This window comes from Diadema setosum, chromosome 5, assembly GCF_964275005.1.
Source record: "Diadema setosum chromosome 5, eeDiaSeto1, whole genome shotgun sequence".
Classification (NCBI taxonomy): Eukaryota; Metazoa; Echinodermata; class Echinoidea; order Diadematoida; family Diadematidae; genus Diadema; species Diadema setosum.
In genome coordinates, this window is record NC_092689.1 from 2,015,059 (window position 1) to 2,038,348 (window position 23,290).

Genomic DNA, 23,290 nt, shown 5'->3' on the forward strand with positions numbered 1-23,290 from the left:
CCAAGACAGATTTTAATATCCTTTTTGTGTTTGTAAAGCAACAAAATATATATTTAATCACGTGGTTAACAATACTGTGCATTTAAGTACGTTGTTCTTTATCTTTTATCCCATCTATCACTTTTATTCTTTCCCTTCTGTTGTGTTTACTGGTATACATACATGTACCTAACTATGCCATGGTTGTAGAACCAATGAGGAGGTTGTTGTGTAAAGACGAACCTTTTGTACGGGGACCAGAACAACAGGAGGCTTATGACCAAATCAAGAGTACAATTCCACAGAGAGTTGTTCTTGGGTTATTCAATCCAAACTTACCTACCATAGTCACAACAGATGCATCCGATCATGGGCAAGGAGTAGTAGACCTACTTACCCAGGTCAAAGGGGGCAGGAAGTTCTAATAGCTTTTGCCTCAAGGTCGTTGACATCTGCTGAAAGAAAGTACTCCACAGGTGAAAAAGAAGCGTTGGCTTGTGTTTGGGCATGTAACAAGTGGTACACCTACCTTTGGGGTAGACATTTCGTGCCGAGGACTGATCATAAGGCTTTGGTTACCATGTTGAGTACTAGAGGCTAAAAGGTAAAGCAACCTATGAACTAGATGATCATACAATTTGGAATGCATTTCATTTGTCTCCATGTGGCGTAGAGAAGACAAGAGAGACGGATAGAGCTGTCTCAGGAAAAGAGGAAAGAGATGGGGTACAGCATTGTGTACAAAGAAGTTTGAGAAGTAGGGGGGAGCCCAGCTACTTACATGACTATGTGAGGTATTGGAAAAAAAAAATCAGTCATATATTCATTTTGTTAGGCAATCAGGAAACAGGAAACTGATTATATGTGTAGAATATTGAACTCCCTTGATTTCCAGCATATATTATAATTTATGTTGTTAACCGAGAGAGAAAACATCACATGTTGTATCACACGTGTAAAAGAATGAGTCTCAATTTATAATGTTATGTCTGGAAAGGAAAATATGGAAGGTTTTCACCCTATTCGGCTTTACATATGCACACACACACACACACACACACACACACACACAAATATCTCGCCCTACATGTTTACAAAAAAGAAAAAAGAAAAGAAAAAACAACTCACCCTTTTCATGATGTAAGTAATGAACAGATACAGAGTAACAGTTTAAGGCAGAAATTTTATGTGATGATGTTGAAAGGATTGTGTAAACACTGATCAATTTGGAAATTAGTTTGGAGTATATTGTGATGGATCAGTGCCATGAAGGTAATTTCAATGAGAGGGAGAATGTTGTGTTTACAGATATACATCGCATATTCATAAAGTGTCTTAGACACCCAGACATTCATTATGTAACCTCATTATTAAATCTTCATGTATTAGTATGTATGTGCCTCAGGTGTCAGCATGCATTCCAACACTCCACTTATTGAAACTGTTCTTATATACATTAGTGCATGTCTGAAGACGGACAGTTCTGCAATAAACACCAAGATGTTAACTGCCACGCCTTTTCTGTTCCTTATTTTACAGTCATAAGTTTTGTTACTTGTGACCCACGATACAACACCTTTCTTTACTCAGTTCACATACACCTGTATTCTGGTTACCCCCCACCCCACTCTCTCCTTCCCCTCACTCTTTCCCTCACCCCTCTCCCCATCACTCTCTCTCTCCCCACCACACCTCTCCCCCACCCTCTCTCCCTCCCCACCACCTCTCTTTCCCTCCAACTATCTCCCCCACCCTCTCCCTATTCACATTTCTACCTCCCCTCTCTCTCTGTCACTCTTTCGTTTCCCTCTCTCAATCTGCCGCTATCTTTCTTTTTTTCACATGCTAGCTATCTTTAAATACTTTTTTGTTCAAACTTCAGCCTTACTCTTTGGTTTACACACCCCGAAATATTCAACTTCAAATATTTAGAACTGTCAGCTTATGCATTTAATAATCATGCATGATAAAATGAACAAAGAAGTGTATAAATATTGAAATGCTTTATCTCAGAGAAATTTAGTCCTTAGATAATAAGTACATGCATAAGACCAAAGATAGAATAATAATAATAATAATATTGAAAAATCTGCAGTTTCATCTGAAATACACATATAATGGGGCATTTTAACTTGGACGCAATATTTTCACTGTATGACATGCATAGAGCTACATGCAAATATGAAATGCTTGGAGATTAAAAAAAAAAAAGTATGTACATATACATACATCCTTGTGGTCTTTGTTTTCCTTTGTATTTTAAGTTATTAAGCTTAAATCTTTCATTCAGGGCTCCAAAAACGTCATGAGCTGAAGGAGAAAGAAATTCTAATTTTCTAAACAAAATGTGACCAACGTGGTTGTGTAATCATTTGTTGTTTGATGCAGGAAATTTTCAAAAGGAAGATAATATTATCAAAAACCCTCAAAGTGGCAACATGGTAAAGAGTAAAAAATGACTATTTTTTCAAAGAAAATTAGCACTTTTACTTTTTAACAAACTTGGCAATGGAGAATCAATTAAATAGCATTTATTTAAATAGAAATATTGTAGAAATGAAATACATTATACATGCAGTCGGTATGCATGTGTTTGTTGTCAATGAGAGCATGAAACGGTGAGTGAATTTGCGTTAAAATATTTCCTGTCATGAATGGGGCAAAATATGAAAGATAGAGAATATGCGCCCTTATCACTTACTGAAATCCTGCAAATTCAAATAAAGAAAAAAAATCAGGAATAGCTTGGGATGGTCAAATATACGTCCTAACCATCCCTCTAAATTTGTAATGTTTCTGAGGTATGTATAATAATATGTATGCAATTACATAGTTTAGCATTGTTTTGGATAACTGGAAAAACTGTGTATGATTACCAGTACTGAACTCAAATTATCTGCAAGTGTACATGTACAACAGTACTTTGAGTTTAACACAGATTGGAGTTTAACACAGTTTTGGTAGGATAGCGTTAATGAAAAACAGTTCCAACTTGATGACCATTTCCTTGAAATACTGTTCATCGAACTTGACTGGTACAACACAGATTCCCTTCTTTGTGTAGACAACAAGGTCACAATGACTGATACCACACACCCCCATCTGTCCCTGGATTTGCGCGAAGTACTTGCATGACGAGTCCATTGCCAGCTCCCCGTCTGGACCAACAATACATCCACGTTTCCTGGCTGCATCCTTTGGATGTGAGTCTCTCTCGGTGAACGGGCATTTGACCTCCACAAGTCTCTTCTCAGGGCATGAGACACATTTGCAGGTTGCCACTCCATCCGGTGACGCTCCAATGTAGGCTCTCTCTAGAAGCAGACACAGACCACTCTGCCTCAACTTATGCTGCCGATGTGACTGTCTCCTCACGCGAGAATAGTGCTCCGCAGCCACCTTCTCCTTCTTGCGCCCCCACTCGATAGCAGCCGGTTCGAACTCGAGGGCACCTCCCTCAATGATCCTGCTGGCAAGTGTACCACCATCCTGCTTCTTCGAAGAAAGTACTGAGTTGAAGTTGGAAGCAGTCAGCCGGCACTTGCGTAGGTCATGCCACATCTGATTTCCGGCCTGTCCTCTTGTATGATGCTCTACGTCTCCGACCTCCTCCTTGGTCATAATGATCCTCTCCGCCACTTCTGCTGGTGTCAGTGGACTCGCCGAATTACTAACAATGGTGGCTACCTGCTTATCCACCATTAGATGGTCATACGCGAAAGGTGCTGGTTGATTCTCTCGCAATGCAACGTCATAGAACTCCAACGCAGCTGCATCGGGGTCAGCCTGGAGAATAATAAAGCGGATAAGAAAAGTTTAATCATATAACTATATTGGGGTTAATTTTGCATCTTTAGAAGATTACAAAATATCTACTCTCTAAATAACTTTCATTTATTCATTATTAATATTATCATTATAAGAATGATGGTGCAAGAAATTATTATTTTGCATGCCAAATACAAATACAGTGGAAACTCTGCATAAAGAGATCTGATATAACAATATTCCTATACAGGTGAATAATCTGGTTCCAGCTCTTTATAATTCATTGTTTGCTAACCCTGATATAAAGAGATTCCTGTTATAACAAGGTATTTTTGATGGTCCCAAGCACCTAGCTATACTGATTTTCCACTGTACATGCAACTACTCAACATTTGGTCAACATTGCAAAACACACTGCAAATATGGAGGCCATGCAATAAGGTATTTTAACTAATGACGTACATGGGGGATAATCTTGGGGAAGAGCTACTGATAGACCTACCTTGGCAAGACCAGATGCAAAATCAGCAGTCTCTGAATCGCTCGGAGGACGTCGATCATCAACTGTCCTTGGATCGAAGTCAACCTTCTTCAAAGCAAGGGCTGAAGCAGAACTTGAACTGGAATCGCCGTACCTGTGACAAAAGTACAAAACATATCCAATAAGAATATTAGGAATATATCATTATGAAGTCTCTGACACTACCTTTGGTGGTGGAGGCATATAATGCACATTTAAGTTGTACCAGCACATCAAATACTTTTATGCTTTTGGGGAGTATGAAAAAGATTGAACTTTCAAATGAGGTAACCACTGGCATGGCTTCTATATTACCATGTTGGAAGTACACACAAGCTTAACATCAGCCATTTAAAACAAATTTCCTCCTCCCCCCCCCAAAAAAAAACAAAAAAAACAGAAAAAAACATAAAAAATATCGTTTCAACCTTTCAAAAAGGAAAAACAGTAATAAACAGTAACAGAAATCTTCATGTATAATAAATGCTTTGATCATAAAAGAATTTCCATCCGTAGACGGTCTATGTCTTTTTGAAATATTCATTTTATTTAAAGCATTTGTAAAATGGACAAGGAGAAACAAATGTGCAAAGACCCTACATACCTTGCTTTTTTGACAGTCAGGTGAGTGAGCACTGTTGGTACATCATGTTGCCTTGGCTTCCTCTTCCACTCGGCTGGTCCTTCAGTACATGACTTCACGTCAAACGCCTCAATCTCGTACAAGACAGCTCCCACGTGACGACAGGCTCCATCCGCCCTAATGTTATATATATATATAAAAAAAGAATGGGCCTATGTAATGCATGACAAGATGAGGGATATTTTTTCTGTATTTCTTGAACTTTTTGAACACAGCATCACAGCAAAATACAGTATGACCGCCTCACTTCATACTTCAATGATTTGTATACAGTTCTGGTCGAGGTGAGGATTTAGCATTTAACGTTGTGCCAGATATTCACAAACCACTCTATAATGTAGATGTCAAAGCTAAGCCAAAGGGGTATCAAAAATTTATTTCATGAAAATTGGTTTTGAAGTGGCTCAGATTTCCAAAAACAAGGTGAAACAAAGAGATCCTGTCACTTTTTATTATTATCACTTTTTTGGATATCTCAGCCACATGAAAACCAATTTTCATCAAATAAACATTGAATCCTTCTAAAAATTACATGCTCTTTCATATTTCATAAGAGGTTTCTCATCATCTCACTTAGGAATGTTCAAAACATGAATCACCGCCTCAACCAGTACTGTACAGTCCCTTTAAGCATTAGTGGCATCTAGGCCTATATTGATTGATTGTAAAATCTAAACTTCTCTCAGAACTTTTTTTTTTTCCGGGGGGGGGGGGGGGGGTGTAGACAGCAAATCTCTCATAATGGATATGTTTCACAGGATTTGTTAAAGTTAGACTCAAACTGATTAGGCTTCATGTAATATAGAATGACTATTTTCACCCATTTTTCTATTAACAATAACACTATAGTTAGGGGCCTAGCCCTAGATACTAAGATAGACTAGAACCTCTAACCCTGTTAGCGTTAACAGTTAACTTTAGAGATCTAGAGTAGATATAGACGTAGGCCTAGAGTAGGCAGAGGTCTAACATTAGACCTAGGCCTAAAAACAAAAACAATGATAGACTTACCCTCCCTGACATTCGCAGTAGGCAACATTTATTTCCCCCGTTGACTTAGTCATCACCACCCAGCACTGGTAGGTTGGTTTGTTGAGGTATGTCCGGTCCTTTTGCGTCGGCCTAACCTCACCAAGGAAAACACAAACAGGGCTCGTGTCCGAAACCTCATTGAACTTCAGGCTTGTAACATTCCCATCGGCGAAAAGACGATAGTCCTCAAATGACTTGTATCCCTTTAGCTTTTTCCGGTCATAGTCAGTCCGATTGATAATCAGGTAGTTGAACACGTCAAAGAGTCCAAAATCTGGAATACTCTCGAAGTTGGATGTAAACCCAGCGAGCTTGGTAGGATCGGAGAACGAGCAGCCTACCCGAGCGAGCTTCTCCTGCAGTGACCGGCCGGTGTCCGCCCGGGAGAGGTCGGGATCGATGGGCAAATCCAAATCGGCTACGGCAGTTGCAAGTGTGACGAGTTTCTCCTTGTTGTAGCCGCTTGTGCTCACACCTCTATCCCTCAAATACTCAGTTAGTCCCTTAACTGTCCAATCCTTCCATGGCTTGCTCGAACTTTGGCTGGAACTTGAAGTTGACGCCATCACAAAGCAAGATTACAGGAAATAAAAGTTGTCGACTATCCACAGCGAGTAACGATGGTAGACAATCAATACACGCGTGAATGCAAAAACAATATGGCGTCCACGCTTTCGCTTGCCCGACATAGTAACAATCACTAGGGTCGCGTGGGGTGTGACGTCATTATGCATATCATTAGTAAACCGGTCTATTGCTTGCTGAATGCAAGCAAAAGGTATGTGCACAAGCAAAAGATTATGCATATGTATTTAAGCAATTGCTTGAGCTACACCTTTTACTAGACGAGCTTGTGCTTTTGCTTGAAGCAATTGCTTACAAGCAATTGCTTGTTTTATGCATTCGGCCCAATGCGCCCAACCGCTGATTGCGACACTCCACCAATTGGTACTCCCGAAAAAAAATCACTGAGGGGTTATTGTGTAATACAGTGTACATACAGACACCATCAACGTACGTCCGTACGTACGCGGGTACACTGCATACGAATACAGTCCAGGAAGTGGACTACCTTATGGCTGGAAAAAGCGTCATATGTAATTATATTATTATATAATATACTTTAATCCCACTTTATGTATGTACACATTACTTACTTTAAAATCTCAAGTTTATTTGGTGTAGGTTGTTTCGTTATTGTTTCTTGTAACACTGTCTCGTAACATTCACCCTAACATATCCGGAAGAGTTTTTTTGTAATGACATAATATGTCGTCTAACGATTTATCAGGTGGGTAATATTTATTCAGAATTTTATTTCATTATATAAGATTGAGGAATAGTGATGTCATGTTGTAAATGGAAACTTTTTTTCTTTTGATTTCAAAAGTCACCCATAATCCGCATGTTCGTGGTACCCGAGAATGACAACTCTCCGGTATTCTCTCCGGTTGGCCCGTATGCCCAGGACGTTAATGAGGTAAGATCATGAAGGGATGTAAAGTTTTCAAATTCAAATATACAGGCACCGAATTGCAAAGTGTGGGAGGGAGTTAACAGGCTTTGGTTCGTTACAAACGTGGTATTAAACCTGGTAAGTTAAGTAGACGATCTGTGTAAATAATGACTAGAAGTACCATTGTCATTACAGGTTGTAGTTATGATCATTTTCATCATTACTATTTTGCCTTAACCCTAACTAGGTCGGGGGGGGGGGGGGGGGGGGGGCTCCGAGGCCCTCCCCCCCCCCCTCGACGTTTCGCGCTATGTATCGCTATTGCCAGAAGCTACCGCCGCGACGTTTCATGACTTTTTTCTTTCGAGTCTCCCGCATCTTTTGACACCAAATTTGCGATACCCGGGCGCGCGGTTCCGAAGTTGCGCATAAATATGCACGTACATGTCAGACCAAAAATTGCACAAAAACGTGAATTCGTGTACAATTTCAATGCAAACTGTGTTTACAGGCAAATTTCATAAAAACATGATTATTTTGGGGTTTATTGATTGAAATGAATTAATAACATGTTTTGTTTTTGTTTTTTTTTGTTCGGAACGATGTCTGGGACAAATTTCATCGAAAAAACAATGAAAAACATACACTGTAAAAACATGGGTGTTAGATTTAACACCACGGGTGTTAAATCTAACACCGATCAAACTTCAATAAAGGACCACACGCACAGGTGTTAAAAATGCACTGTGATGGTGTTGAAAAGTGTTCACCTGACACTTCGTGGTGTTAATTTGACACTGTACCAGGTGTTATTTTGACACTGTACTGGTGTTAATTAAAAAATGACACCACATGGTGTTGATTTGATACTTGTTGGTGTTAATATCAATGGTTTAACACCCGTCCAGCTTCAATAAGGGACCACACCAGCTGGTGTTACTTTGGTGTAAAATTATTTTCACGTTTTTTCAAAAATCTAGTATTTTAATGTAAAATTCTTGATCGTCTTGTTTAAATTAAAAATCAACAAGAAGTGCAGTTACTAAGAAACTCTTCAAAAAACAGTTTAAAATTTGGAAATGACACCCGGGGGTGTTAATTTAACACCATAAATGAGCACCGAAAATTTAACACCAGCTCGGTGTTCACTATTTAACACCGGACTTTTTGCAGTGTAAAGTCGAAAAAACAGAGAAATACATAAGAAATTCAAAAAACAATAGAATACTTAGGAAATTTTTTCTGATTGCGGAATTCTTTTTTCTTAGATTTGCTAAGGACACTAAGAAGAATATTTACACAAAAATGTGCCTGTTTTGAGCTTTATTTAGTGATTTATACCAAATTGTCTGATTTCATGCATCATTATGCATAAATTAGCATAATCTAGTGAAAATGATAATTTTTGCAAAAATTAACTTCAAGGTACTTTAGATTACATCATAGGCAATGTGTGTGCCAATTTTCATCGCGATAGCGCAGTCGACGGCCGAGATCTGGAGGGGGCCTGGAAGCCCCCCCCCCCCCGCTCTATCATCTACCTAAATAGCCCGGCCTAGTTAGGGTTAAACCATAGAGATATATACTAATTATTAGTATTAGTATACATCTCTATGGGTTAAACCAATTACTTTCAGAGATAGATTGTATTTTTGAAACTGTATATCTACGATAGAAACCTTTGTCCTGCGAAACAAATGCTTTAATAATTTGCTGCTGACATTATCTCATGTGCTGCTCAAGTGGATATGGTTCTGTTTCGATTTGTTGCATTTGAGCAGAACAAAGTGCAACATGTTTGATATATAACAGAGACCAAAGTATAATGACCTTTGTTTCAAAGAGTTTATCTCACATCAAATACGGAGCATCTTTGTTCTATGTCTCTATGCTTTCTTGATAGGATGAGGATTACTAGTAGACAGAAAAAGTGGACAAAAAGTTCCGGTCTGCCATTTATATGTTCTTTAGTTTTAGACATGTTAGACTGCAAACACTGAAATGGTAGAAGATATTGTTTGTGTGTGTATCTTGCTTAGATGTTTTAAATGTGCTTTAATTAGTCTTTATGGCATGTTGTGTGTGTATATTCCTTCCATGTATACACACATTCACACATACAAATATATATTTTCTCAAGTGTGGAAAGGGCGGCGAGATGCTCGAAAATTTGTGTGAAGAAATAAACCGTTAGTGAATACAGCATGAACTTTGTTGCAGTTTTGTTACTTATCTTTTTATATCGCCAACACGTGGACTACCTTATCAACATATATATATATATATATGAAGAGTTTGTTTGCAAAAACCGATAAGTCCATTTTTGAAGATTTTGAAGTATGGTCTTAGTCATAAAGTACAAAATAATACCTTTTAAATGATATATTGGTCACTACATATTAAGGTACATTTTTGAAGTTATGGTAAAAAGAAGCAAACATTTTCTTATTATTCTCTTTGTTTTTCTTGACCTTTAATCGCAAATATCTCCATTTGGCAAATATGGACTTATCGGTTTTTGCAAACAAACTCTTCATATATATATATATATATATATATACATATATATATATATATATATATAATATTATATATATATATATATTGAAATCAGTTTGCAGTACACTGCAACCGCATGTGTGTGTACACACATGCGGTTTCCCCTTATCCTTCTCATATTAGGATGAAGGGATTGGTACAATCATCTTCAACGTGACTGCAACTGACGCCGATTATTCTGGAGACACCATAACCTACACCCTCGAGAGTGGTTCCGTGAGTATAATCACAAGAATTTATAAAAAGCCCAAGATGTAGTCAAAGTTTCCCGGCCAGAAACTGTTACCCAGTCCTGAAAAACAGGAAATGCGAGGACGTGCACGAACAAAAGGCAATAATTATATACAGTGTAAAAAATACATTATGTAAACACATAAACCGGTGAATTAGTTTACCGGCTTGGATTAGTTGTTACCGCCATTATCAAGAACGTCACGTTAAAGGGACATTCCAGACGATTTTCATAATTTCACATCATGTAGCACATAAATCGACAACTCCATGTGTAGATTTGTGGAATTTACTGTGGTTCTTGAGCAGAGAAACAATACTTTGAAAAACCTTAAACAAATTACACTGAACAAGGATGATGACATAGGAGGTTCACATATTTTAGAAATGTAGCAGTGTAATTCCATTACAATACCGCTTGCTTGCGAGTTCACCTGTGTATAATCTATGCATGCCTTCTTCTTTTGTTTTGCTTCCTTGAGCCCCAACTCATGCATTCTTATGGTGACTCTGCCATGTCATCATCCTTGTTCATTGCAATTTATTCTAAATTTTGAAAATATTCTTATTCTTCATCCCAATCATCACAAATTCTGAAACTCTGTCCTCAGTATAACTAATTTATAGTTGTTCAAATGTAAAAATCTGAAAATCATCCGGAGGTCTCCTTTAATATCATTGCGTTTATCAGTTTGTCGTTATTTGTTTTCCTCAGGGTTATAATTTGCAAGGTGTGTGATATTCAAAGTTTCTCCGTGTTCCGTCATTGTTGCTGTCGTTATTATAAAGTGAAAATGACATTTCGGCTTTCAACATGGCGGAACAGCAAGTGAGAACAGTGTCCATGTACAATGTAATATTTTTCTTACAAACATCTACTAACATTCTTGCTCTGCAACCCTACTGTGTATCTATTAAGACATAGGTTGTAATTGTAGTTGGCATGAAGCATACAGATTATGTTGAGCTGTTTGTTTTTATCGTTTCGGTCTAACCAGGGTTGTGAAACGGACGCATTCAGAATTAACCAACAAGGAAACATTGCAGTTGATACAGTACTTGATTACACCACAAATGTACAGTATGTGCTCTGCATTCAAGCAAGCGTGAGTATATCACCGGTTCCACGTCCAGATTAAGTATCACTCATGTGTAAAAGTCCATCTAAAAGAAGTATACGGTGGTAGGAAATTACACTTTTTAAATTACAACTCCGTCAGTGGGAGCTCAGAAGCCGTTAGAGTAATAAGACTTCTGTGACTCATGCCACGTAATATTATGAAGACCAGTATTCTTTCAAGACAAAGAAATCAAAATTCATAAGTGATCAAAGACACTATAATATTTTAAAGAAATTACAAACTCAGCTGAGTCTTTTTTTTTTCTATAAACGTAGGAAAATGTTTGTCTCTGAAATGTCACCATACAGGCACTAACAGCTGACAAGAAAACACAATACAAGCCTCAATGTTGCCACGTAGCTTTATATTATTTTGTTCTTGGCAGTGGCTGTCTTTTTTGTTTTATTTTGTTTTGTTATACCTGTTCTTCCGACACGTGAATATAATTCATAAATGTTATGCTATTCTAAATACGCTCAATTTACTATATATGTTTATATACGATGATAATAAACAACATTTGTATAGTGTCATTATCTGTAAAACAAAACAAAACAAAACAAAACAAAACATTCAAAGGTGCCTTGCTCCCACAACATGTCACATTAGTTTTTATCAATGAAGTTGATTGAAAAGATAGTACTTTAGATCAGATAAGGGTATCATAGTTGTCACAATTCCAAAATTGGATTAGTATAATAGAGAGTTTCAAAGATGGGGAAATGATGTCTTGAAGAGGAGGCTCATGAGAAGTCATGAGGAGGCTCTATCTCGGTATGTATATCGGTACAGAAGTCAGATATCCATGCCCACAACAATTTTTTGATTATTGTTATCATCGTTTTTGCCACCGGCATCCTCATTTCTATCATTATATACTTACTGCATGTATTATGTCAAGCCATAATCATTATCAGCTTGCTTAAAGCAATTTACCGACTATAGAAATATTACACTTGTTTGCATGCTTTTTGTATCCCATCACAATAGTGTTGTCCAGTCTTATTTTTCATCCATCACAGGATGGAGGGAGCCCAGAAGAAACTGCCGAGGTACAGCTCGTCATATCCATCAAAGACGTGCAAAATCTCCCTCCAGTGTTTTACGGCCAGCCTTACGACCAGCAAATCTACGAGGACGCAGCAATAGTAATGCTGAAAACCTCTTTCCCACTTTGATGAAAAAATCGCATAGACAATATAACAAAATATAATAGTATTTTCGATATCATTACATATCTATATCTATATCTATATATATATATATATATATAGAGAGAGAGAGAGAGAGAGAGGGAGGGAGAGAGAGAGAGAGGGTGGGAGAGGGAGAGAGAGAGAGAGAGCAATTAGACCTTTAAGAAAGGTCAATCTATTATAATTATGATTATAAGGAAAGGTCAAGGCGTCTGGGTTAGAGGCAGAACATCCGATACTTACATGAGTATAAAAGTACATACACATTCTCAGACAACACTGTTCCCTTCAATAGTTGTGTGTTTTAAGCGGAATATCCGAATGTCCCTTTAATTTACAATTTACTTCTCAAATGACAGGACATTACAAGGTCATAGATTCCCGCTGTATCAAGGGATATAAACCCACTCCGAGTTCTGCATGAAGTTAAGGGTCTCATGTCGCTCAAATGTGAAGCAAGGAAATGAATAATCAGTATTTCGTATAAACAGGTACAAAAAGAGAAATAAAGATGAAACGTGCTAAACCAGCCAATCCGCAGCTGCTTGTTGATATGGCGCGTATCATCGTTAGTCACATGCATTCAACTGAATTCAATGAAATTCAAAACGGTCCATTTCGTCATCCAATATGGGAAAAGAGATCAAGGGAAGTTGGTTTAAGTACAATGTCTTTACATTTAGAAGATGTTCGAGAAAACGACGAGAAAACACACCCACAAGATAATTCACAGTTACAAGAAAGTTAATAGAGAAAAAAAAATTATACATACATTCCATGCATATCATATTAATCAACTATCTGTAAGCTGAATATTCCAAACTATAGTAATACAAAGTTATAAGGCAAGTAGGCCGGCATTCCTTTTCAACTCTGTCTTCTTTTAAGTTCTCATACCTTCAACCTAGGCTTTGCAAGTATACATATTGTTCTTTTTGTATGTTTTTTTTTTTGATAACTCATGACGTTGAAGGCAGCATAATTGACTTTTTAAGTCTATCATATCAATGTAAACAAACGTATACCAAAACAAATAAGTGACATCTTTATTTACCTTTCTTACAGGGTGATTTGGTTCTGACGGTGGAAGCACTGGACGGAGATCGTGGGGTGTCTCCTCTGAACACCATAAACTTCACCCTGATTGAAAGTGGTAACTAATAATCTAAAGCATCATACTATGTTTTGTATCAATCAGTCTCTCCTGCCAGGTTTGATAGCGAACGAGTTCCAATGATATGTAAAAGGGTAACAAATTACATTCAATACTTGTGTATTTCTTATTCTACTTTCTCAGCGCAATGATGCTATGCATAATACATTGAAAGAAATGCAAAAATAGTGAAGGACATACATGTAGATTTATGGTAATCGAATATGTAGGCATTGTTTGGTATTGTTTAGTTCCATATGAAATCATCATATCAAAGAGCGCTAAATATGCCTTAACGTTTGAAAATCATGTTGCCAAACGCGGGTGACACGGCTGGAACCCTATAATGTCAGACGTCCTCTCCGTGTTGCTTAAGGATCTATAAGAGTGATACAAGAGGGGATGGTTTTGGGTGCAACCCTGCCCTCTCGCCCCATCCCCCCCCCCCCACACACACGCATACATATTCTTCGTGAGGAAAACTGCAGGATCCCCCAAATTTCGAGGGTTCCGTCCCATTTTTTTTTTCATGGTGAGGAGATGGGGGAGCATCACCTCAGTATGTATGTAACCATGAATAATTCCTCTGTTGCCCATTTTCCATCCCACTTCCGCACGCAAACACACGCCCTCACACTGTGTAATAATGACTTAACATTCTCTTGTGTTTTCACTTCATCTGGACCATCCAAAGAAAAAGAAAGTACGATCCGCCATCTCTGATGCAGATATTTTTAACAGTTTAGTGAAACGGAGCTGATCGAGACACCTTGATTTGGAAATAAATTTGCAGATCTGTTTAGGGTATTCTGTTGGTCTATTCTTGATATACCATTGTACAGTTACTCAATTAACTTTGAAGAATTCTTGAAGAAGCTCCTTCCATTTCAACTTGTAATAGAATAATCCAAGGACCATGCAAAAAGGGTACGCTTCCGTATACCTATCCATTCCTTCATGTCATCATAGGATTTGAAACGATATTGTGTAGGAAATGGTTTGGATAGACATTTAGCTTTTATCATTTTCGGCAGAATTACGCGTAATCATGATCATTCTCTTTTACTTTCAACAGGAAATGGAACTTTTGAAATTGATTCAGCCAATGGAGAAATAAAGGTTGCAAAGAAGCTCGACCGTGACGAAGATCCCAACGCAGCAATCTACACGCTAACTGTAGAGGTATATTAGTTTATCTATCTCTCTCCTTATCAATGGGCAACGCCGTACTTGTGGCAAGCTTCCCTGGACGAACTACAGTAATAATTACAATAATGGTGATAATAATGATAATACCATTATAATATCCATAAGAATCGCAAGGATATCAGTCATTCTTAATAAAAAGAGCACAACATTACTATGTTTATTCTTCATTTCTTTTTTTTTTTTTTGTAATGGCGGTTTTATGTTATCAAAAAATATTGATTTACAGACTTCTAAGGCTTTCAATGATGGTTTCTCTCTACAGACATAATTTCGAATAATCATCTTGACTTGAAAAACTCTGATTTACTAGATTACATGTAAACACCTTAATAACTTTGCATTTTTTAAAAATGTAAAATGCAAAATTACGCCTCTTTATTATGCATTCCTTCTTGTAGCATGACGGCTAAACTATAACTGAGTCATTAAAAATTTGGTAACAATATCCCTCTTACAAAATGGAGAATAATAATGAATTGAAAGAAAAGTATCAAAGGTTTTTGTAAATTTCAATCTAAATCACCCAATGATTAAATAGGAGGATATATAATTTGATTAAAGGCGAGAGAAAACGATGCTTCACAACCTACCAACCAAACGACGTCGACAGCGAACGTTTACATCCGTTTGCTGGATGTAGATGACAACGTGCCAACATTTGTACCAGCAACCGGTGTTAGCACCTCAATCCAGGAGCATTCTCCGATAGGATCACAGCTGGACCTCATGGGCCTTCAAGTTTTTGACCTAGATTCTGTAAGTTCTTACCAAAAATTGATTTCTGATGAGAGAGACGTTATCAGATCGACATTTCACGACAAAATGGAGTTGAAGACATTAAAGAAATGAAGTGTCCATTGAGAAGTTTATTATCATTACAGTGTGTTAGTTGCCATTGATGTAGATACCAGTTTGTCAAATAATTATTATCATCCGTCCCCAGCGCCGTTTTACTCCCACCCCTAACAAAACTGATTAATTATATTTTCAGTACCTGTTCCCTTAGTACTCAAATGATATGAGTACAACATGTCTGTACGAAACTATAAATGTAGTAATAATGACTGTCATAATTAAATACACTGCTTTGTCAATTAGCCGTCAGGTGGTAACATTTAACAGACAAATGCAGATGCCATTTTTCAGAGCCGATTACAAGAAACAGAAGTGGTTACAAGAAATCTGTGCTTGTGACAGATATTATCATCTCCAAAATCTATTATGGCAAAAAGACTGTACATATTTTCTGTACTGACCGTATCAAATATCTTTGGAAGAAGAAAATAAGTGATCAGGAACCTAAAACAGTAAAGTTTATTTTTCTTTGTTCTGGTTTAGGGTGACGCAGGTAGCATTGAACTAGAACTCGAAGGTGATGGTGGGATGTTTTATTTAGTGTCGGATACGGTCTCCAGTCAAGGCGTAGTAGACATCCGTGTCCAGAACTCAACAGGATTGGACTACGAAAAAAGAAAGGTTTTTGAATTCGAGGTAAGACTAAGCTTGCTGATCCTCATTTCTGGCGTATCATATGCATACATGCAGAAAGGGATTAAGCGTTATTTTTAAAGCATGTTGTCTTTCGAAAATCCTTATTAGAGAAATATGAAGCAATTCCACTGGTACCTAACTTTGTGAACCGCAAGAAATATTCTTAGAAATATGATTTAGAATATCTCACATTTTCTTATTCATACTCTTACTTTTTTTTTGCAGGTTTAATAAAAATATCTCAAATTGTCAATAACAGAGTTAACTTGGCAGTGTTTGGACCTTATTTGACCTTATACCAGAGCGCTTAGAAACGCCAGTATGAAGCGCCATATAAATGCAATTATTATTATTGTTATTATTATTATCATTATTATTATTATTATTATTATTATTATTATTATTATCATTATCGACTCGTTTTGCTATCACATCCTTTAAAGAGTTTCTGTGCTGTGCGAGTTCATATCACTATAGTTCCAGGCTAATGACCCCCTAAATTCCTTATTACGACTCCCGTATCAGACTTGCCTTGCTTCATACCTGGCACTGACTATTTGGACCTTTTTGATCTGATAAGGAGCATTTGCGATTGAATGACGTTCCGTCGCTATCATTCTCTCTTAGCCGTTAAGTAGAATTATTGAGTAAAATTATTGAGCAGAATCGTGCAAGGGATGTATTATTAAATCAACGATAAAATGCCATCGTATATGATAACGTTTTTAATGGGATTTGTAGCCGAAAAAAAAAAGAATGTTACAGGTGTTCCTTAAAAAAAAATGTGATGATGATAAAGATTTACTTAACTCAACTCAATGTTGACCGAGGAGTGACTTCGAGTAAAATATTGATCACTCTGTTCTAATATAATTATTGCTGGACTTCTTCGCAGGTTCCTTTCCTCACACACGTAAATACAAACAAGCAAGCTCTTCCTTATTTGCCAAATAGGTTAAAGCATCAAGTTATCTCAACGCATCGGTTGCCAGTTACGTCAGTGTGACAGTAAACCTGACCAACATCAATGACAACACGCCGGTCTTCACGCAGCAGCAGTACGATGTTCTGCTGCCTGAAAACTCAGTACCTGGGACCTTTGTCGTTCAAATTAAGGTAATCGAGACCCTATCTCATGTTCAATTTGTTCAATGATAAAAACACCCCAAACAAATAAAAACGAAACGAATAATTAATACTTATCTAACTTTGCTTGCTGTGTATTAAAACGACTTTGGAATGAATGGAGAGACTTTAAAGCATACTTCAAAGTATCTAATGGTCATGACAAGTTATACTTATAGATGTTACAAAAATTATTATACAAACGCCAACAGAAAGAAACTTACCAGAAATGAATATAATCATTATTGGAAAATTGAGCGAAGAAAATGGGATTCTATAGGGAAAATGCGATTCTATCCCGATGGAATCCCATTTTCATTGCTCAATTTTCCAATAAGAATTATTATACACAAAATGATTAACTTAAACACATTGTCTATATCGGAAAAGTGAAGTGTTAAATCCATTTGCTCCTAGATTTTAACATTTTCTTCAGAGATCATTGGAATAATGATTTGCTCTAGAAATGATCTTGATAAATTTTCTCACTCCTCTTTCTTTTTTTCGATTGAGAGGTTTTTTTTTAAATATTTACAACAAGCCAATTACACCAAAATTTATAACATTAATTTCATTCATTTCATTTCATGTCATTTCATTGTTTCTGTATGGCACAAAATTTTGATAATCAATTGATTTGCTTACATGCGTGTGACCCCTGCAATTAAAGAAAATGACAGGATTAACCCGTTACATCTTTAATGTAAATGAAATGAAATTGAAAATAACTACCACAGTTTCTAAAAGAGTGTAATCTAAATTGTTCGACTGGACTTAATCTTATCATACTACCATGATGAATCAAAATCTACATCGATATACCATAGATTCTCTTTGCTCTATTCATTGTTGATATCAACAATGTATTAGCTCCACAGATCGTGATACTTTTTTAGTAGGTAACGCACTCTCCCTTTGAACAAAAACCAGACAAAGAAAGAATAACCTAACAACAACAAATAAAGAATCAACTACAACAGCAAAACACTACATAAACATGCACACACACACACACACACACACGAACACACACACACACACACACACACACACACACACACACACACGCCACTAGACTGAGTACAAATCTAGTGTACGTTAACATTTGTCATATGCTCACTCCCCGTTCAGGCGTCAGACGCAGATGAGGATGACGAGCTGGAGTATGATCTGTACGGCTACAACTCTGAGTACGCGTATATGCAATGGGCAATGATGGGCACTTATCTGTTATTGATCTGTATCTCTCTCCCTCCCTCCCTTTATATACATAATGATTAAAGTGGGGGCATACTTCCGGGTTTCATGAGCTAACAAGCAAAAAACAAAAGCAAAAAAAAAAAAGAAGAAAAAAAAAAAAAAGAAAACTAGATCTGTCGTCTTTGGGACATGATACATAATGGTATAAGTTTGAAATTGATAGGCAGAGGACTTTCTGAGCTAACCTCTACACAACTTTTGAGGAGAAATAAGAAGAAGAAGAAGATGATGATGAAGAAAGAATCCGTACAAAAACAGAAGGTGATCCGAGAGGATACTCGGATCACCTAAAAAAAAGGTCTTCAGCCCCAAAACATAATCTTACCGCCCTCCCACTTCAAGATCTTTATTTCTTTCTAGTGCCACTTACCCACTTCCGGGTTAAAAAAATGGGGGGGGGGGGGGAGGGGGCAAAGTGCTGACACCTTATGTATTCCTTTGCATGGTGCACAAAAAAGTGGCCCCGGCCGCCCCCCCCCCCCCTTACCCCGGCCATGTATTCATTTATTTATAGTATTATTTATGTATTCATATTTATGCTGTGAATGTTGAGAAGGGTGCCAAATCACTTCAAATTAATGAGTTCTTGCGTTAAGGTTTTTTTTTTTTTTTTTGTTTATTGCAACTGATGGACCAATTGCCCTTCACCGACGTAAATGATATTAGTAGCTGTGATTGAAAAAAAAAATCATGAGCATACATACTTGGGTTGGGTTCGAACCAATAATCTCCCAATTGCTGGACAGGCGTCGGACGTTTCTTCTGGACTACCAAGCTTTCCCTCGACATGTCGAGCGGAAGCTCGAAGCTCTTTTTTCTGAATTAGTGAATAGATTTGAATCCGACGTATTCTATGAAAGGAAAATAAAGAAATGAATAATTATAATAGTTATCTTTCTTATTTTTTGTGTGTTTGGCTGACGACAATTTATTACCAATGAGTGATCACAGAAGTTGAAACTATACGGTCATAAAGACCTATAATGTGCTATACTTTGGCACAAGAGAGTTAATGGCAAAAGTTTATTATTTCTTACTACAGCCTGTACAAATGATCAAAAACGCATCTGCTATTTTACATTAAAATCCATACGATTCCACTACTTCTAACTTCTAGTTATTTTGCAGTTGTGCATGCGTGGTTTGATCAAAATCCCAATCATACAAATAAAAGATGATAATAATAATGATAAAAATTATAACAATAATGAGCAATAATTTTGCAGAATTTCTCTACGATCAAATCGGTCTCACTGATGCAATCTGGATCAAATCGGTAGTCATTTTTCCACATATTCACAGAGTAGTATTTCTTTTCTCCCTTTATAGGTGGTTTAGCATTAATAGAACGAGCGGAGAAATTACCGTGTCGGAAAGTGAAGAGTTCGACGCCGAGCGGCTTAGCGTGTATTTCCTCACCTGTCAGGTCAGCGACGGCGATCGCGTCGCCACCTCCCTGCTGAACGTCACCTTGGTTGACGAGAACGATGAGGAACCGGAATTTTTCGGAGAACCATACGAGGTTTCGATTCCTGAGTACAACATCGAAAACGTGACGTCACAAGAACCTGTACTGCAGCTTGAGGTGAAGGGACTGTTTCTATACGATCTTTTGGTTTTGTCTGTTTTGTTTTGTGTGAAAACCTCTCTGAAGTGTCTTCGTTAGTTGTGTGTAGTAACCTTAATTGACATTTGATTATGTCTATCAATTTCTGATTTATGAATATACTGGCTAAAGTAGGTAGTGTGAATTATGTATAAGTGCATACTTTCGCTAGGTAATACAGCTACCCCCAAGGGCGTACCGAGGGGGGGGGGGGGGGGGTGTTTTGAGTGTTCAAACACCCCCCCCCCTTTGCCAGAATGGGGGTGTTTGAGGTGTTCAAACACCTCCCTTGGGCAAAAGGGAGGTGTTTGAGCTGTTCAACACCCCTCTTCAGCAATGTTTAGATGATGACAAATGAAACAAAAGCTGTCTTTACCGCTTTTATTTCCGTTTTGAATTCCGCCTTTCCTTTCTCTTGCGTTCATTTTCTCTCTCTCTCTCTCTCTCTCTCTCTTCCTTGTTTTATCTTAATGTTTGTGTGGATGATGATACATTACGGAGTTACATAACATTATACGCATAATACATAATATTACTACTACGTTACTGCACCGCGCGCGAAGCTGACGCGCAAACAGTAGACATTCTCGATCCCTGCTTTGCTTTCTGGCCGAATCGCGAAGATACATTGCGCATAATGTTCACCGTTTACCGGTATTATACCATATGCGGTACCGTAAATTGTGTATGATTATTATTATTATTATGTGTGTACAATGCATGCTGCGCTGCAGCATATTATAGGCACATTGCATGCTAAGTTAGTAGTATCAACTACCAACAGTGGCGTATCTAGGGGGGGGGGCAAGCGGGGCACGTGAAAAAAAAAAACGAGAAAAAAAAAAAGAAGAAAAAAAAACCGACGAAGAAAAAGAAGAAGAAGAAGAAGAAGAAACCCCTCGCCCGGACGGGGGGAGGAGAATGGGAGGGGGGGGGGGGGGGGCAGAAAACCAGAAAGGCAGCATCCTTGATGATTGTGAGTCATTGATCACTAATGTCTTGCTTTAATAAGACTGCTACTGTCAGTATCAGTCTGGCAGAAAAAAGCACAACTCCAGTATCTACGAAAGAAGGCCTCTGTAAGGTAGCGATAGGATCGATGTTATCTCTCAAGGGAACAAAAGTAACTTCATGTTCGCAAGGTGGTGGAAAACCCAGATCCTCTGTGAAAAGATCCATATCCTAATTCTTGGGCAGAAATTCAAATGAAACGTGGATATTTAAAAACTATACTTGATAAAGCATATAATGAGAGGCGAAATGCCGACTATCACGTCTGATATGAAGTGGAATCTATTCTGTATGTTTCAATATGGTTTACGAGTATCCATTATTCTTTAGGTCTTACAATCCACTGGCCCTTAAAGTTAGATGCCCTGTTTGTTGAGAGTGTCATTTCTATGATCTGAATCACACCTGGTGAGATATATCATAAGTCAGACAGACAAGGGAGCGTGGCGTCGTCCAGTTAGGAATAAATTAAAATGCATCATACTTGGTGGTTGTCACTGGCGGCATGTTATCTACGTATATTGAAAACAAAAATAAAAAGGAACAGGGAGGTGTAAACCCCTTATTTCGCAGATTGCATTGGCCGAGGCAATTTCACAGTTCAAACTGTCTTGGAAGTTGACTAAGTTACATTCTTATAACAGATGTATAAGGATCAAATATAGGTAGATGAGTGCCACGCATCTTTTTTTCCATTTCTTCTCCCTCACTGCTATTCTAACATCGTTATTTAAGTTTATCATGATAAGGCGCTGTCAGAGTGGCAAAAGATCGCAAAGTTTAATATCGCGAAGTCTTCACGATCTTTTGTTGTCCGGTCACACTGGCAAGAGATCGAGAAGTTTGGCGATCGCAGCATTATAAAATGAAATATCCCTAGCTGTAATGGGAAGTTTCTCTGAAAGTTGGCAGTCTCACGAACTTGAAAAACTTACGATCTTAAACATTTCGATAATTTGCCAATTTGGCCGCGCCTTTTGAGATCTTGGAGATCGCGATCTTAAACTTCTTGATCTTTAGCCATACAGTGCTATTCTACAAGCTTAAATTTCCAGTGGATCCTTCTTCAGTCTTATATATAGATAATTAACTCATCTAACACACTTACAACATAATTTCGTTTATTCATTGGGGCATCAGTAACGTTTGTTGTGACATTAAAGGTATTTTTCGTCGACTTTCAAGAAAAATAAAACGCTTCAAGAGAAAATAGAATAGAACCACCTATCCCATTTCAACCTATAAACGAGTGTTTGCTATATATAATCAAATATATATACGATTACCATGCTCTGGTTAACTGGGAAATAGAATTTCCGTGCTAATGCTACAGATGTGTATGTTGGAACAATACAATAAAGGATGTTGCACATGAACAAAATAGCATTGATCGATGGCATCCCCCCTTAAAAAGTTGAGTCATGATCCGCATAGAGAGAGTTTTCATCAGTTTGTTTTGCGATTATCGATGTACTACAAATATTTTTCATGGAATTAACAATTTCATGGCAATATTGCAGCTATATTTGCATGTATTATGCAAATAAGATGTTAAAGTTCATTCGCTTGAAAAAGACCGCTTTTTGTTTTGTTTTGTTTTTGTTTTTGTTTTTTTTTTTGGCCTAGCACAATCAATTTTGGTTAAGAATCGGGTTCCTAACTTGAATTCTTAAAAAAAAAATCCAAAAGGACCTTTTTAGAGGATTTGAAAAAATAAAATTTTACCAGCGTATATAAGCTATTGAATGAACTGCATGCATCTAAATCTCATGAAACCTACATATAATTTGCATACCAATTACAATATTTGCATTTATTTTGATACCACTGAGAAGGGATTCTGGTCACTATCTAACCCTCAAAACCTTAAAGTCTATATATCTTGTGTTTTTAACTGCTTTCTCAAGAAAAAAAATCTTCAAGTGTTAATATA

The 23,290-nt window shown here is 37.4% G+C and overlaps 2 protein-coding genes across 2 annotated transcripts in view; one reads left to right on the plus strand and one right to left on the minus strand.

Moving 5' to 3' along the window:
• Positions 1–1,922: 1,922 nt before the first annotated feature.
• LOC140228413 (uncharacterized) lies at positions 1,923–6,508 on the minus strand. The gene is made up of 4 exons (XM_072308633.1): positions 5,922–6,508; positions 4,872–5,027; positions 4,250–4,382; positions 1,923–3,765 (listed from the first exon to the last, which is right to left on the minus strand). Exons 1-4 carry the CDS (start codon positions 6,506–6,508, stop codon positions 2,926–2,928), a joined length of 1,716 nt encoding a protein of 571 aa, XP_072164734.1. The 3' UTR covers positions 1,923–2,925.
• An 839-nt stretch (positions 6,509–7,347) lies between these two features.
• LOC140228414 (cadherin-23-like) overlaps positions 7,348–23,290 on the plus strand; it is a 51,081-nt gene continuing 35,138 nt past the window's right edge. The window contains exons 1-10 of the mRNA XM_072308634.1: positions 7,348–7,422; positions 10,081–10,173; positions 12,332–12,457; positions 13,568–13,655; positions 14,731–14,837; positions 15,426–15,620; positions 16,203–16,355; positions 17,310–17,471; positions 18,612–18,670; positions 20,070–20,325. Coding sequence (XP_072164735.1) covers positions 7,348–7,422; positions 10,081–10,173; positions 12,332–12,457; positions 13,568–13,655; positions 14,731–14,837; positions 15,426–15,620; positions 16,203–16,355; positions 17,310–17,471; positions 18,612–18,670; positions 20,070–20,325 — 1,314 coding nt within the window. The remainder of the gene's footprint in view (positions 7,423–10,080; positions 10,174–12,331; positions 12,458–13,567; positions 13,656–14,730; positions 14,838–15,425; positions 15,621–16,202; positions 16,356–17,309; positions 17,472–18,611; positions 18,671–20,069; positions 20,326–23,290) is intronic.

Coding starts and splice junctions, on each gene's coding strand:
- LOC140228413 (XM_072308633.1), bottom strand. CDS start 6,508: ATGGCGTCAACTTCAAGTTCCAGCCAAAGTTCGAGCAAGCCATGGAAG. Junction 5,028..5,921: donor TACTGCGAATGTCAGGGAGG/GTAAGTCTATCA, acceptor ATATAACATTAG/GGCGGATGGAGCCTGTCGTC. Junction 3,766..4,249: donor TTGCATCTGGTCTTGCCAAG/GTAGGTCTATCA, acceptor ATTATTCTCCAG/GCTGACCCCGATGCAGCTGC.